Raw genomic sequence first — 17,034 nt, 5'->3', positions numbered from 1 at the left:
CTCAATGGTCAGAGGTACGGACCGGAGGTTCTGTGGTCGGGACAGAGACTCCCGCATGGTTTGTTGCCTCCCGGGTGCCAAGGTCAGCGATGTCTCTGATCGCGTGCACAGCGTTCTGGAGTGGGACGGTGATCAGCCAGATGTCGTGGTAAACATCGGGACAAATGACGTGGGAAGGAAGAGTGAGGAGGTCCTAAAGAGTGAGTACAAAGAGCTTGGAAGGATGTTAAAAAGCAGGACCCCGAGGGTAGTAATCTCAGGATTGCTACCTGAGCCACATGCCAGTGAGGGCAGGAGTAGGATGCTTGGGCGGATAAACACGTGGCTGAGGAACTGGTGCAGGGGGCAGGGTTTCCAATTCTTGGATCATTGGGACCTCTTCTGGGGCAGGTGGGACCTGTACAAGAGAGACGGGTTACACCTAAACGACAAGGGGACCAATATACTTGCAGGGAGATTTGCTAGTGTTATTGGGGAGCGTTTAAACTAGATTTGCAGGGGGGTGGGAACCAGAGTGCCAGAGCAGATAGTGGAGCAGGGGTAAAAAGACACGTTAGTTCATGCAAAATCACAAATGGAAGGGTAGAGTGTGGTGGAAATAATTTTTTGAGGTGTGTCTATTTCAATGCCAGGAGTATTGTAGGGAAGGCAGATGAGCTGAAGGTGTGGATAGACACGTGGAAATATGACATTATAGCCATTAGTGAAACTTGGCTACAGGAGGGGCAGGACTGGCAGCTCAATGTTCCAGGGTTCCAATGTTTCAGGCGGGATAGAGGCAGAGGGATAAAAGGTGGGGGGGGTGGCATTGTTGGTCAGGGAAAATGTTACAGCGGTACTCAGGCAGGATAGATTAGGGAGTTTGTCTACAGAGGCCCTATGGGTGGAGCTGAGAAACAGGAAAGGTATGACCACATTAATGGGCTTGTATTATAGACCACCCAATAGTCAGCGAGAATTGGAGGAGCAAATCAGCGGAGAGATAGCTGACAACTGCAAGAAACACAAAGTTGTGATAGTAGGGGATTTTAATTTTCCACATATAGATTGGGACTCGCATGCTGTTAAAGGTTTAGACGGGGTAGAGTTTGTAAAATGTGTTCAGGAGAATTTTCTACATCAGTGTATAGAGGTGCCAACAAGAGAGGATGCGATATTGGATCTCCTATTGGGAAATGAGTTAGGGCAGGTGATGGATGTGAGTGTGAGGGAACACTTTGGATCCAGTGATCATAATGCCATTAGTTTCAACCTGATCATGGATAAGGATAGATCTGGTCCTCGGGTTGAAGTTCTGAACTGGAAAAAGGCCAAATTTGATGAAATGAGAAGGGATCTGGGAAGTGTGGATTGGCACAGGCTGTTCTCTGGCAAGGATGTAAATGGAAAGTGGGAGGCCTTCAAAGGAGAAATTTTGAGAGTGCAGAGTTTGTATGTTCCTGTCAGGATTAAAGGCAAAGTAAATAGGAATAAGGAACCTTGGTTCTCGAGGGAGATTGTAACACTGATTAAGAGGAAGAGAGAGTTGTATGAAATGTACAGGCACCAAGGAACACATCAGATGCTCGAGGAGTATAAAAAGTGCAAGAAGCTACTTAAGAGTGAAATCAGGAGGGCTAAAAGAAGACATGAGGTTGCTTTGGCAGACAGAGTGAAGGAAAATCCAAAGAGCTTCTATAGGTATGTTAGGAGCAAAAGGATAGTGAGGGATAAAATTGGTCCTCTTGAAGACCAGAGTGGTAGACTGTGTATGGAACCAAAAGAGATGGGGGAGATATTAAATGGTTTTTTTGCATCCGTATTTACTGAGGAAACGGGCATGGAGTCTACGGAAATAGGGCAAACTGGTAGGGAGGTCATGGCACCTTTACAGATTAAAGGGGAGGAGGTGCTCGCTGTCTTGAGGCAAATCAGAGTGGATAAATCCCCAGGACCGGACAGGGTATTCCCACGGACCTTGAGGGAAGCTAGTGTTGAACTTGCAGGGGCCCTGGCAGACATATTTAAAATGTCAGTATTCACGGGGGAGGTACCGGATGCTTGGAGGGTGGCTCATGTTGTTCCGTTATTTAAAAAAGGTTCCAAAAGAAATCCGGGAAATTATCGGCCTGTAAGTTTGACGTCGGTGGTGGGCAAGTTATTGGAAGGTGTGATAAGGGATAGGATCTACAAATATTTGGATAGACAGGGACTTATTCGGGAGAGTCAACATGGCTTTGTGCGTGGTAGGTCATGTTTGACCAATCTATTAGAGTTTTTCGAGGAGGTTACCAGGAAAGTGGATGAAGGGAAGGCGGTGGATGTTGTCTACCTGGATTTCAGCAAGGCCTTTGACAAGGTCCCTCATGGGAGGTTAGTTAGGAAGGTTCAGTCGCTGGGTATAGATGGGGAGGTAGTAAATTGGATAAGACACTGGCTCAATGGAAGAAGCCAGAGAGTGGTTGTGGAGGATTGCTTCTCAGAGTGGAGGCCTGTGACTAGTGGTGTGCCGCAGGGATCGGTGTTGGGTCCATTGTTGTTTGTCATCTATATCAATGATCTGGATGATAATGTGGTAAATTGGATCAGCAAGTTTGCTGATGATACAAAGATTGGAGGTGTAGTGGACAGTGAGGAAGGTTTTCAAAGCTTGCAGAGGGATTTGGACTGACTAGAAAAATGGGCTGAAAAATGGCAAATGGAATTTAACGCAGACAAGTGTGAGATATTGCACTTTGGAAGGACAAACCAAAGAAGAACGTACAGGGTAAATGGTGGGACTCTGAAGAGTGCAGTTGAACAGAGGGATCTGGGAATACAGGTACAGAGTTCCCTAAAAGTGACGTCACAGGTGGATAGGGTCGTAAAGAGTGCCTTTGGTACATTGGCCTTTATAAATTGGAGTATCGAGTATAAAAGTTGGAGTGTTATGGTAAGGTTATATAAGGCATTGGTGAGGCCGAATTTGGAGTATTGTGTACAGTTTTGGTCACCTCGTTACAGGAAGGATGTTAATAAGATTGAAAGAGTGCAGAGAAGGTTCACAAGGATGTTGCCGGGACTTGAGAAGCTGAGTTACAGAGAGAGATTGAATAGGTTGGGACTTTATTCCCTGGAGCGTAAAAGATTGAGGGGAGATTTGATAGAGGTGTATAAGATTTTGATGGGTATAGATAGAGTGAATGCAAGCAGGCTTTTTCCGCTGAGGCTAGGGGAGAAAAAAACCAGAGGGGGCATGGGTTAAGGGTGAAAGGAGAAAAGTTTAAAGGGAATATTAGGGGGGGCTTCTTCACGCAGAGAGTGGTGGGAGTGTGGAATGAGCTGCCGGATAAAGTGGTAAATGCGGGGTCACTTTTAACATTTAAGAAATACTTGGACGGGTTCATGGATGAGGGGGGTGTGGAGAGATATGGTCCAAGTGCAGGTCGGTGGGACTAGGCATAAAATGGTTCGGCACAGACAAGAAGGGCCAAAAGGCCTGTTTCTGAGCTGTAATTTTCTATGATTCTATGGTTCTATGGAGCGAGGGGAGTGGGATTGTGGGAGTGAGGGCAGTGGGATTGAGGGAGCGAGGGGAGTGGGATTGAGGGAGCGAGGGGAGTGAGATTGAGGGAGCGAGGGGAGTGGGATTGAGGGAGCGAGGGGAGTGGGATTGAGGGAGCGAGGGGAGTGGGATTGAGGGAGCGAGGGGAGTGGGATTGAGGGAGCGAGGGGAGTGGGATTGAGGGAGCGAGGGGAGTGGGATTGAGGGAGCGAGGGGAGTGGGATTGAGGGAGCGAGGGGAGTGGGATTGAGGGAGCGAGGGGAGTGGGATTGAGGGAGCGAGGGGAGTGGGATTGAGGGAGCGAGGGGAGTGGGATTGAGGGAGCGAGGGGAGTGGGATTGAGGGAGCGAGGGGAGTGGGATTGAGGGAGCGAGGGGAGTGGGATTGAGGGAGCGAGGGGAGTGGGATTGAGGGAGCGAGGGGAGTGGGATTGAGGGAGCGAGGGGAGTGGGATTGAGGGAGAGTGGGGAGTGGGATTGAGGGAGCGAGGGCAGTGGGATTGAGGGAGCGAGGGCAGTGGGATTGAGGGAGCGAGTGCAGTGGGATTGAGGGAGCGAGGGCAGTGGGATTGAGGGAGTGAGGGCAGTGGGATTGAGGGAGTGAGGGCAGTGGGATGGAGCGAGTGAGGGCAGTGGGATGGAGCGAGTGAGGGGAGTGGGATGGAGCGAGTGAGGGGAGTGGGATGGAGCGAGTGAGGGGAGTGGGATGGAACGAGTGAGGGGAGTGGGATGGAGCGAGTGAGGGGAGTGGGATGGAGCGAGTGAGGGGAGTGGGATGGAGCGAGCGAGGGGAGTGGGATTGAGGGAGCGACGGGAGTGGGATTGAGGGAGCGAGGGGAGGGGGATTGAGGGAGCGAGGGGGATTGAGGGAGCGAGGGAAGGGGGATTGAGGGAGCGTGGGGAGTGGGAATGAGGGAGCGAGGGGAGTGGGATTGAGGGAGCGAGGGGAGTGGGATTGAGGGAGCGAGGGGAGTGGGATTGAGGGAGCGAGGGGAGTGGGATTGAGCGAGCGAGGGGAGTGGGATTGAGGGAGCGAGGGGAGTGGGATTGAGGGAGCGAGGGGAGTGGGATTGAGGGAGCGAGGGGAGTGGGATTGAGGGAGCGAGGGGAGTGGGATTGAGGGAGCGAGGGGAGTGGGATTGAGGGAGCGAGGGGAGTGGGATTGAGGGAGCGAGGGGAGTGGGATTGAGGGAGCGAGGGGAGTGGGATTGAGGGAGCGAGGGGAGTGGGATTGAGGGAGCGAGGGGAGTGGGATTGAGGGAGCGAGGGGAGTGGGATTGAGGGAGCGAGGGGAGTGGGAGTGAGGGCAGTGGGATTGAGGGAGTGAGGGCAGTGGGACTGAGGGAGTGAGGGCAGTGGGACTGAGGGAGTGAGGGGAGTGGGATTGAGGGAGTGAGGGCAGTGGGATTGAGGGAGTGAGGGGAGTGGGATTGAGGGAGTGAGGGGAGTGGGATTGAGAGAGCGAGGGCAGTGGCATTGAGGGAGCGAGGGGAGTGGGATTGAGGGAGCGAGGGCAGTGGGATGTCATGAGTGAGGGGAGTGGGATGGAGCAAGTGCGGGGAGTGGGATGGAGCGAGTGCGGGGAGTGGGATGGAGCGAGTGCGGGGAGTGGGATGGAGCGAGTGCGGGGAGTGGGATGGAGCGAATGCGGGGAGTGGGATGGAGCGAGTGCGGGGAGTGGGATGGAACGAGTGAGGGGAGTGGGATGGAGCGAGGGAGGGGAGTGGGATGGAGCGAGTGAGGGGAGTGGGATGGAGCGAGTGAGGGGAGTGGGATGGAGCCAGTGAGGGGAGTGGGATGGAGCGAGTGAGGGGAGTGAGATGGAGCGAGTGCGGGGAGTGGGATGGAGCGAGTGAGGGGAGTGGGATGGAGCGAGGGAGGGGAGTGGGATGGAGCGAGTGAGGGGAGTGGGATGGAGCGAGTGAGGGGAGTGGGATGGAGCGAGTGAGGGGAGCGGGACGGAGCGAGTGAGGGGAGTGGGATGGAGCGAGTGAGGGGAGTGGGATGGAGTGAGTGGGATGGAGCGAGTGAGGGGAGTGGGATGGAGCGAGTGAGGGGAGTGGGACGGAGTGAGTGAGGGGAATGGGATGGAGCGAGTGAGGGGAGTGGGATGGAGCGAGTGAGGGGAGTGGGACGGAGTGAGTGAGGGGAGTGGGATGGAGCGAGTGAGGGGAGTGGGATGGAGCGAGTGAGGGGAATGGGATGGAGTGAGTGAGGGGAGTGGGATGGAGCGAGTGAGGGGAGTGGGACGGAGTGAGTGAGGGGAGTGGGATGGAGCGAGTGAGGGGAGTGGGATGGAGCGAGTGAGGGGAATGGGATGGAGTGAGTGAGGGGAGTGGGATGGAGCGAGTGAGGGGAGTGGGACGGAGTGAGTGAGGGGAGTGGGATGGAGCGAGTGAGGGGAGTGGGATGGAGCGAGTGAGGGGAGTGGGACGGAGTGAGTGAGGGGAATGGGATGGAGCGAGTGAGGGGAGTGGGATGGAGCGAGTGAGGGGAGTGGGACGGAGTGAGTGAGGGGAGTGGGATGGAGCGAGTGAGGGGAGTGGGATGGAGCGAGTGAGGGGAATGGGATGGAGTGAGTGAGGGGAGTGGGATGGAGCGAGTGAGGGGAGTGGGACGGAGTGAGTGAGGGGAGTGGGATGGAGCGAGTGAGGGGAGTGGGATGGAGCGAGTGAGGGGAATGGGATGGAGTGAGTGAGGGGAGTGGGATGGAGCGAGTGAGGGGAGTGGGACGGAGTGAGTGAGGGGAGTGGGATGGAGCGAGTGAGGGGAGTGGGATGGAGCGAGTGAGGGGAGTGGGATGGAGCGAGTGAGGGGAGTGGGATGGAGCGAGTGAGGGGAATGGGATGGAGTGAATGAGGGGAGTGGGATGGAGTGAGTGAGGGGAGTGGGATGGAGTGAGTGAGGGGAGTGGGATGTAGTGACATTTATTGGAATTGTGCAATTGGATAAAACTTACCGAACAATCACGCAGGTACCAAGAATTACACAGCAGCCATTTTCTGACTCTCGCCCTTGCTTGCAATGTGCCTCAAATAGACTTGTTGAAGATGAATAATTTTGCACTCAGGGCCACTCTCTGCATGTTCTCCAAATAGTGAAGTTGTTCAGGAAACATCAGTTTGCAGTTCTCTGTCCAATGGAGCATTACAATGAGTTTCCCAATGACAAGCCAACAAATCAGCAGCATCTATCCGACGCTGCGCAAGTTGTTTGTCCCTGTACGATTTGGTTTTGTTGTATCTGAGTCCTGATGAGTCCAGGGTGGAAAGTTTTAACTCTTCATCTCTTTTCCCGACCATACTCGAGGAATGTGATATGTTGGGACTGACGACCGGTTTTGGGTGAGGAAGGTTTTTAAATTGTTACCGTGCGGAATCTGGTCTGAGTATTATGGTCTGTCCTGGAATTGTCCAATCAGCAAGTTTTCAATTCTCTTTCTCTCATTCTCCATCCAGGAAAATCCACAACTCGGGAAGCTGGGGGAAAATCGACTGGAAAACCCACCCAACAATCATCCACTGTCCCTGTGGATTCTTCAACCCCAGGTAGGTGAAACTCAGGGAACGTTCGAGATGAATTGTTCACTCAGTGTGACACATGGAGATGTCAGTGCTCAAGATTCACTCAGGCATTTACTGATGGAGTGGGAGCAGTGAGTGAGTGAGAATCATCGTAGAGTTAGAGTTAAAGTCAATAACCTGAATGGAGAGACGGTACCTCAGAGACAATGTGGATATAGTCACAGCCATTGAGGGGAGTGGGATGGAGTGAGTGAGGGGATTGGGATGTAGTGAGTGAGGGGAGTGGGATGGAGTGAGTGAGGGGAGTGGGATGGAGTGAGTGAGGGGAATGGGATGGAGTGAGTGAGGGGAGAGGGATGGAGTGAGTGAGGGGAGTGGGATGGAGTGAGTGAGGGGAGTGGGATGGAGTGAGTGAGGGGAGTAGGATGAAGTGAGTAAGGAGTGGGGAGCAGTGGCTGAGGGGAGTGGGATGCAGTGAGTGAGGGGAGTGAGGTGCAGTGAGTGAGGGGAGTGGGATGGAGTGGGTGAGGGGAGTGGGATGGAGTGTGTGAGGGGAGAGGGATGGAGTGAGTGAGGGGAGAGGGATGGAGTGAGTGAGGGGAGTGGGATGGAGTGAATGAGGGGAGTGGGATGGAGTGAGTGAGGGGGAGGTGCAGTGAGTGAGGGGAGCGGGATGCAGTGAATGAGGGGCGTGGGATGGAGTGAGTGAGGGCAGTGAGATGGAGTGAGTGCGGGGAGTGGGATGGAGCGAGTGCGGGGAGTGGGATGGAGCGAGTGCGGGGAGTGGGATGGAGCGAGTGCGGGGAGTGGGATGGAGCGAGGGAGGGGAGTGGGATGGAGCGAGTGAGGGGATTGGGATGTAGTGAGTGAGGGGAGTGGGATGGAGTGAGTGAGGGGAGTGGGATGGAGTGAGTGAGGGGAATGGGATGGAGTGAGTGAGGGGAGAGGGATGGAGTGAGTGAGGGGAGTGGGATGGAGTGAGTGAGGGGAGTGGGATGGAGTGAGTGAGGGGAGTGGGATGGAGTGAGTGAGGGGAGTGGGATGTAGTGAGTGAGGGGAGTGGGATGTAGTGAGTGAGGGGAGTGGGATGTAGTGAGTGAGGGGAGTGGGATGGAGTGAGTGAGGGGAGTGGGATGGAGTGAGTGAGGGGAGTAGGATGGAGTGAGTGAGGGGAGTGGGATGGAGTGAGTGAGGGGAGTAGGATGGAGTGAGTGAGGGGAGTAGGATGAAGCGAGTAAGGAGTGGGGAGCAGTGGCTGAGGGGAGTGGGGTGCAGTGAGTGAGGGGAGTGGGATGGAGTGGGTGAGGGGAGTGGGATGGAGTGTGTGAGAGGAGTGGGATGTAGTGAGTGAGGGGAGTGGGATGTAGTGAGTGAGGGGAGCGGGATACCGTGAGTGAGGGGAGCGGGGTGCAGTGAGTGAGGGGAGTGGGATGTAGTGAATGAGAGGTGTGGGATGGAGTGAGTGAGGAGAGTGGGGTGCAGTGAGTGAGGGGAGTGGGATGGAGTGAGTGAGGGGAGTGGGTTGGAGTGAGTGAGGGGGAGGTGCAGTGAGTGAGGGGAGCGGGATGCAGTGAATGAGGGGCGTGGGATGGAGTGAGTGAGGGCAGTGAGATGGAGTGAGTGAGGGGAGTGGGATGGAGCGAGTGCGGGGAGTGGGATGGAGCGAGTGCGGGGAGTGGGATGGAGCGAGGGAGGGGAGTGGGATGGAGCGAGGGAGGGGAGTGGGATGGAGCGAGTGCAGGGAGTGGGATGGAGCGAGTGCAGGGAGTGGGATGGAGCGAGTGCAGGAAGTGGGATGGAGCGAGTGAGGGGAGTGGGATGGAGTGAGTGAGGGCAGTGAGATGGAGCGAGTGAGGGGAGTGGGATGGAGCGAGTGAGGGGAGTGGGATGGAGCGAGTGAGGGGAGTGGGATGTCGTGATTGAGGGGAGTGGAATGCAGCGATTGCAGGGAGTGGGATGGAGCGAGGGAGGGGAGTGGGATGGAGCGAGGGAGGGGAGTGGGATGTCGTGAGTGAGGGGAGTGGGATGGAGCAAGTGCAGGGAGTGGGATGGAGCGAGTGAGGGGAATGGGATGGAGCGAGTGAGGGGAGTGGGATGGAGCGAGTGAGGGGAGTGGGACGGAGTGACATTAATTGCAATTGTGCAATTGGATAAAACTTACCGAACAATCACGCAGGTACCAAGAATTACACAGCAGCCATTTTCTGATTCTCGCCCTTGCTTGCAATGTGCCTCAAATAGACTTGTTGAAGATGAATAATTTTGCACTCAGGGCCACTCTCTGCATGTTCTCCAAATAGTGAAGTTGTTGAGGAAACGTCAGCTTGCAGTTCTCTATCCAATGGAACATTACAATGAGTTTCCCAATGACAAGCCAACAAATCAGCAGCATCTATCCGACGCTGCGCAAGTTGTTTGTCCCTGTACGATTTGGTTTTGTTGTATCTGAGTCCTGATGAGTCCAGGGTGGAAAGTTTTTACTCTGCATCTCCTTTCCCGACCATACTCGAGGAATGTGATGTGTTGAGACTGACGACCGGCTTGGGTGAGGAAGGTTTTTAAATTGTTACCGTGCGGAATCTGGTCTGAGTATTATGGTCTGTTCTGGAATTGTCCAATCAGCAAGTTTTCAATTCTCTTTCTCTCATTCTCCATCCAGGAAAATCCACAACTCGGGAAGCTGGGGGAAAATCGACTGGAAAACCCACCCAACAATCATCCACTGTCCCTGTGGATTCTTCAACCCCAGGTAGGTGAAACTCAGGGAACGTTCGAGATGAATTGTTCACTCAGTGTGACACATGGAGATGTCAGTGCTCAAGATTCACTCAGGCATTTACTGATGGAGTGCGAGCAGTGAGTGAGTGAGAATCATCGTAGAGTTAGAGTTAAAGTCAATAACCTGAATGGAGAGACGGTACCTCAGAGACAATGTGGATATAGTCACAGCCATTGAGGGGAGTGGGATGGAGTGAGTGAGGGGATTGGGATGTAGTGAGTGAGGGGAGTGGGATGGAGTGAGTGAGGGGAGTGGGATGGAGTGAGTGAGGGGAATGGGATGGAGTGAGTGAGGGGAGAGGGATGGAGTGAGTGAGGGGAGTGGGATGGAGTGAGTGAGGGGAGTGGGATGGAGTGAGTGAGGGGAGTAGGATGAAGTGAGTAAGGAGTGGGGAGCAGTGGCTGAGGGGAGTGGGATGCAGTGAGTGAGGGGAGTGAGGTGCAGTGAGTGAGGGGAGTGGGATGGAGTGGGTGAGGGGAGTGGGATGGAGTGTGTGAGGGGAGAGGGATGGAGTGAGTGAGGGGAGAGGGATGGAGTGAGTGAGGGGAGTGGGATGGAGTGAATGAGGGGAGTGGGATGGAGTGAGTGAGGGGGAGGTGCAGTGAGTGAGGGGAGCGGGATGCAGTGAATGAGGGGCGTGGGATGGAGTGAGTGAGGGCAGTGAGATGGAGTGAGTGCGGGGAGTGGGATGGAGCGAGTGCGGGGAGTGGGATGGAGCGAGTGCGGGGAGTGGGATGGAGCGAGTGCGGGGAGTGGGATGGAGCGAGGGAGGGGAGTGGGATGGAGCGAGTGAGGGGATTGGGATGTAGTGAGTGAGGGGAGTGGGATGGAGTGAGTGAGGGGAGTGGGATGGAGTGAGTGAGGGGAATGGGATGGAGTGAGTGAGGGGAGAGGGATGGAGTGAGTGAGGGGAGTGGGATGGAGTGAGTGAGGGGAGTGGGATGGAGTGAGTGAGGGGAGTGGGATGGAGTGAGTGAGGGGAGTGGGATGTAGTGAGTGAGGGGAGTGGGATGTAGTGAGTGAGGGGAGTGGGATGGAGTGAGTGAGGGGAGTGGGATGGAGTGAGTGAGGGGAGTAGGATGGAGTGAGTGAGGGGAGTGGGATGGAGTGAGTGAGGGGAGTAGGATGGAGTGAGTGAGGGGAGTAGGATGAAGCGAGTAAGGAGTGGGGAGCAGTGGCTGAGGGGAGTGGGGTGCAGTGAGTGAGGGGAGTGGGATGGAGTGGGTGAGGGGAGTGGGATGGAGTGTGTGAGGGGAGTGGGATGTAGTGAGTGAGGGGAGTGGGATGTAGTGAGTGAGGGGAGCGGGATACCGTGAGTGAGGGGAGCGGGGTGCAGTGAGTGAGGGGAGTGGGATGTAGTGAATGAGAGGTGTGGGATGGAGTGAGTGAGGAGAGTGGGGTGCAGTGAGTGAGGGGAGTGGGATGGAGTGAGTGAGGGGAGTGGGTTGGAGTGAGTGAGGGGGAGGTGCAGTGAGTGAGGGGAGCGGGATGCAGTGAATGAGGGGCGTGGGATGGAGTGAGTGAGGGCAGTGAGATGGAGTGAGTGAGGGGAGTGGGATGGAGCGAGTGCGGGGAGTGGGATGGAGCGAGTGCGGGGAGTGGGATGGAGCGAGGGAGGGGAGTGGGATGGAGCGAGGGAGGGGAGTGGGATGGAGCGAGTGCAGGGAGTGGGATGGAGCGAGTGCAGGGAGTGGGATGGAGCGAGTGCAGGAAGTGGGATGGAGCGAGTGAGGGGAGTGGGATGGAGTGAGTGAGGGCAGTGAGATGGAGCGAGTGAGGGGAGTGGGATGGAGCGAGTGAGGGGAGTGGGATGGAGCGAGTGAGGGGAGTGGGATGTCGTGATTGAGGGGAGTGGAATGCAGCGATTGCAGGGAGTGGGATGGAGCGAGGGAGGGGAGTGGGATGGAGCGAGGGAGGGGAGTGGGATGTCGTGAGTGAGGGGAGTGGGATGGAGCAAGTGCAGGGAGTGGGATGGAGCGAGTGAGGGGAATGGGATGGAGCGAGTGAGGGGAGTGGGATGGAGCGAGTGAGGGGAGTGGGACGGAGTGACATTAATTGCAATTGTGCAATTGGATAAAACTTACCGAACAATCACGCAGGTACCAAGAATTACACAGCAGCCATTTTCTGATTCTCGCCCTTGCTTGCAATGTGCCTCAAATAGACTTGTTGAAGATGAATAATTTTGCACTCAGGGCCACTCTCTGCATGTTCTCCAAATAGTGAAGTTGTTGAGGAAACGTCAGCTTGCAGTTCTCTATCCAATGGAACATTACAATGAGTTTCCCAATGACAAGCCAACAAATCAGCAGCATCTATCCGACGCTGCGCAAGTTGTTTGTCCCTGTACGATTTGGTTTTGTTGTATCTGAGTCCTGATGAGTCCAGGGTGGAAAGTTTTTACTCTGCATCTCCTTTCCCGACCATACTCGAGGAATGTGATGTGTTGAGACTGACGACCGGCTTGGGTGAGGAAGGTTTTTAAATTGTTACCGTGCGGAATCTGGTCTGAGTATTATGGTCTGTTCTGGAATTGTCCAATCAGCAAGTTTTCAATTCTCTTTCTCTCATTCTCCATCCAGGAAAATCCACAACTCGGGAAGCTGGGGGAAAATCGACTGGAAAACCCACCCAACAATCATCCACTGTCCCTGTGGATTCTTCAACCCCAGGTAGGTGAAACTCAGGGAACGTTCGAGATGAATTGTTCACTCAGTGTGACACATGGAGATGTCAGTGCTCAAGATTCACTCAGGCATTTACTGATGGAGTGCGAGCAGTGAGTGAGTGAGAATCATCGTAGAGTGAAAGTTAAAGTCAATAACCTGAATGGAGAGACGATACCTCAGTGACAATGTGGATATAGTCACAGCCATTGAGGGGAGAGGGATGGAGTGAGTGAGGGGATTGGGATGTAGTGAGTGAGGGGAGTGGGATGGAGTGAGTGAGGGGAGTGGGATGGAGTGAGTGAGGGGAATGGGATGGAGTGAGTGAGGGGAGAGGGATGGAGTGAGTGAGGGGAGTGGGATGGAGTGAATGAGGGGATTGGGATGGAGTGAGTGAGGGGAGTGGGATGAAGTGAGTAAGGAGTGGGGAGCAGTGGCTGAGGGGAGTGGGATGGAGTGAGTGAGGGGAGTGGGGTGCAGTGAGTCAGGGGAGTGGGATGGAGTGAGTGAGGGGAGTGGGATGGAGTGAGTGAGGGGAGTGGGATGGAGTGAGTGAGGGGAGTGGGATGGAGTGAGTGAGGGGAGTGGGGTGCAGTGAGTGAGGGGAGTGAGATGGAGTGAGTGAGGGGAGTGGGATGGAGTGAGTGAGGGGAGTGGGATGGAGTGAGTGAGGGGAGTGGGATGGAGTGAGTGAGGGGAGTGGGATGGAGTGAGTGAGGGGAGTGGGATGGAGTGAGTGAGGGAAGTGGGATGGAGTGAGTGAGGGGAGTGGGATGGAGTGAGTGAGGGGAGTGGGATGGAGTGAGTGAGGGGAGAGGGATGGAGAGAGTGAGGGCAGCGGGATGGAGAGAGTGAGGGGAGCGGGATGGAGCGAGTGAGGGGAGCGGGATGGAGCGAGTGAGGGGAGCGGGATGGAGCGAGTGAGGGGAGCGGGATGGAGCGAGTGAGGGGAGCGGGATGGAGCGAGTGAGGGGAGCGGGATGGAGCGAGTGTGGGTAGCGGGATGGAGCGAGTGAGGGGAGTGGGATGGAGCGAGTGGGATGGAGTGAGTGAGGGTAGTGGGATGGAGTGAGTGAGGGTAGTGGGATGGAGTGAGTGAGGGGAGTGGGATGGAGTGAGTGAGGGTAGTGGGATGGAGCGAGTGAGGGGAGTGGGATGGAGTGAGTGAGGGGAGTGGGATGGAGTGAGTGAGGGGAGTGGGATGGAGCGAGTGAGGAGAGTGGGATGGAGTGAGTGAGGGGAGTGGGATGGAGTGAGTGAGGGGAGTGGGATGGAGTGAGTGAGGGGGAGGTGCAGTGAGTGAGGGGAGCGGGATGCAGTGAATGAGGGGCGTGGGATGGAGTGAGTGAGGGCAGTGAGATGGAGTGAGTGAGGGGAGTGGGATGGAGTGAGTGAGGGGGAGGTGCAGTGAGTGAGGGGAGCGGGATGCAGTGAATGAGGGGCGTGGGATGGAGTGAGTGAGGGCAGTGAGATGGAGTGAGTGAGGGGAGTGGGATGGAGCGAGTGCGGGGAGTGGGATGGAGCGAGTGCGGGGAATGGGATGGAGCGAGGGAGGGGAGTGGGATGGAGCGAGGGAGGGGAGTGGGATGGAGCGAGTGCAGGGAGTGGGATGGAGCGAGTGCAGGGAGTGGGATGGAGCGAGTGAGGGGAGTGGGATGGAGTGAGTGAGGGGAGTGGGATTGAGTGAGTGAGGGCAGTGAGATGGAGCGAGTGAGGGGAGTGGGATGGAGCGAGTGAGGGGAGTGGGATGGAGCGAGTGAGGGGAGTGGGATGTCGTGATTGAGGGGAGTGGAATGCAGCGATTGCAGGGAGTGGGATGGAGCGAGGGAGGGGAGTGGGATGGAGCGAGGGAGGGGAGTGGGATGTCGTGAGTGAGGGGAGTGGGATGGAGCAAGTGCAGGGAGTGGGATGGAGCGAGTGAGGGGAATGGGATGGAGCGAGTGAGGGGAGTGGGATGGAGTGAGTGGGATGGAGCGAGTGAGGGGAGTGGGATGGAGCGAGTGAGGGGAGTGGGATGGAGCGAGTGAGGGGAGTGGGATGGAGTGAGTGAGGGGAGTGGGATGTAGTGAGTGAGGGGAGTGGGATGGAGCAAGTGCAGGGAGTGGGATGGAGCGAGTGAGGGGAATGGGATGGAGCGAGTGAGGGGAGTGGGATGGAGTGAGTGGGATGGAGCGAGTGAGGGGAGTGGGATGGAGCGAGTGAGGGGAGTGGGATGTCGTGAGTGAGGGGAGTGGGATGGAGCAAGTGCAGGGAGTGGGATGGAGCGAGTGAGGGGAATGGGATGGAGCGAGTGAGGGGAGTGGGATGGAGTGAGTGGGATGGAGCGAGTGAGGGGAGTGGGATGGAGCGAGTGAGGGGAGTGGGATGGAGCGAGTGAGGGGAATGGGATGGAGCGAGTGAGGGGAGTGGGATGGAGCGAGGGAGGGGAGTGGGATGGAGCGAGGGAGGGGAGTGGGATGGAGCAAGTGCAGGGAGTGGGATGGAGCGAGTGAGGGGAATGGGATGGAGCGAGTGAGGGGAGTGGGATGGAGTGAGTGGGATGGAGCGAGTGAGGGGAGTGGGATGGAGCGAGTGAGGGGAGTGGGATGGAGCGAGTGAGGGGAGTGGGATGGAGCGAGTGAGGGGAGTGGGATGTAGTGACATTAATTGGAATTGTGCAATTGGATAAAACTTACCGAACAATCACGCAGGTACCAAGAATTACACAGCAGCCATTTTCTGATTCTCGCCCTTGCTTGCAATGTGCCTCAAATAGACTTGTTGAAGATAAATAATTTTGCACTCAGGGCCACTCTCTGCATGTTCTCCAAATAGTGAAGTTGTTGAGGAAACATCAGTTTGCAGTTCTCTGTCCAATGGAGCATTACAATGAGTTTCCCAATGACAAGCCAACAAAACAGCAGCATCTATCCGACGCTGCGCAAGTTGTTTGTCCCTGTACGATTTGGATTTGTTGTATCTGAGTCCTGATGAGTCCAGGGTGGAAAGTTTTAACTCTTCATCTCCTTTCCCGACCATACTCGAGGAATGTGATGTGTTGGGACTGACGACCGGTTTTGGGTGAGGAAGGTTTTTAATTTGTTACCGTCCGGAATCTGGTCTGAGTATTATGGTCTGTTCTGGAATTGTCCAATCAGCAAGTTTTCAATTCTCTTTCTCTCATTCTCCATCCAGGAAAATCCACAACTCGGGAAGCTGGGGGAAAATCGACTGGAAAACCCACCCAACAATCATCCACTGTCCCTGTGGATTCTTCAGCCCCAGGTAGGTGAAACCCAGGGAACGTTCTGGATGAATTGTTCACTCAGTGTGACACATGGAGATGTCAGTGCTCAAGATTCACTCAGGCATTTACTGATGGAGTGGGAGCAGTGAGTGAGTGAGAATCATCGTAGAGTTAAAGTTAAAATCAATAACCTGAATGGAGAGACGGTACCTCAGAGACAATGTGGATATAGTCAAAGCCATTGAGTGGAGTGGGATGGAGTGAGTGAGGGGATTGGGATGTAGTGAGTGAGGGGAGTGGGATGGAGTGAGTGAGGGGAGTGGGATGGAGTGAGTGGGATGGAGTGAGTGAGGGGAATGGGATGGAGTGAGTGAGGGGAGAGGGATGGAGTGAGTGAGGGGAGAGGGATGGAGTGAGTGAGGGGAGTGGGATGGAGTGAGTGAGGGGAGTAGGATGGAGTGAGTGAGGGGAGTAGGATGAAGTGAGTAAGGAGTGGGGAGCAGTGGCAGAGGGGAGTGGGATGCAGTGAGTGAGGGGAGTGGGATGCAGTGAATGAGGGGCGTGGGATGGAGTGAGTGAGGGCAGTGAGATGGAGTGAGTGAGGGGAGTGGGATGGAGCGAGTGCGGGGAGTGGGATGGAGCGAGTGCGGGGAGTGGGATGGAGCGAGGGAGGGGAGTGGGATGAATTGAGTGAGCGGAGTGTGATGGAGCGAGTGAGGGGAGTGGGATGGAGCGAGTGAGGGGAGTGGGATGGAGTGAGTGGGATGGAGCGAGTGAGGGGAGTGGGATGGAGTGAGTGAGGGGAGTGGGATGGAGTGAGTGAGGGGAATGGGATGGAGTGAGTGAGGGGAGTGGGATGGAGTGAGTGAGGGGAGTGGGAGGAGTGAGTGAGGGGAGTAGGATGGAGTGAGTGAGGGGAGTAGGATGAAGTGAGTAAGGAGTGGGGAGCAGTGGCAGAGGGGAGTGGGATGCAGTGAGTGAGGGGAGTGGGGTGCAGTGAGTGAGGGGAGTGGGATGGAGTGAGTGAGGGGAGTGGGATGGAGTGTGTGAGGGGAGTGGGATGTAGTGAGTGAGGGGAGCGGGATACCGTGAGTGAGGGGAGCGGGGTGCAGTGAGTGAGGGGAGCGGGATGTAGTGAATGAGAGGAGTGGGATGGAGTGAGTGAGGAGAGTGGGGTGCAGTGAGTGAGGGGAGTGGGATGGAGTGAGTGAGGGGGAGGTGCAGTGAGTGAGGGGAGCGGGATGCAGTGAATGAGGGGCGTGGGATGGAGTGAGTGAGGGCAGTGAGATGGAGTGAGTGAGGGGAGTGGGATGGAGC

General features: G+C 55.6%; 1 protein-coding gene across 1 annotated transcript in view; it reads left to right on the top strand.

Annotated features, from left to right (window-relative positions):
* Positions 1–17,034, top strand: part of LOC144488067 (uncharacterized) — a gene marked incomplete at its 5' end in the record, with an annotated part of 57,820 nt that overhangs the window by 24,397 nt on the left and 16,389 nt on the right. Inside the window, 4 exons of the mRNA XM_078206090.1 lie at positions 6,981–7,070; positions 9,706–9,795; positions 12,408–12,497; positions 15,666–15,755. Coding sequence (XP_078062216.1) covers positions 6,981–7,070; positions 9,706–9,795; positions 12,408–12,497; positions 15,666–15,755 — 360 coding nt within the window. The remainder of the gene's footprint in view (positions 1–6,980; positions 7,071–9,705; positions 9,796–12,407; positions 12,498–15,665; positions 15,756–17,034) is intronic.

The sequence above is a fragment of the Mustelus asterias genome, unplaced genomic scaffold (assembly GCF_964213995.1).
Source record: "Mustelus asterias unplaced genomic scaffold, sMusAst1.hap1.1 HAP1_SCAFFOLD_1259, whole genome shotgun sequence".
Taxonomy (NCBI): domain Eukaryota; kingdom Metazoa; phylum Chordata; class Chondrichthyes; order Carcharhiniformes; family Triakidae; genus Mustelus; species Mustelus asterias.
This window is presented reverse-complemented; position numbering and strand designations above follow the sequence as displayed.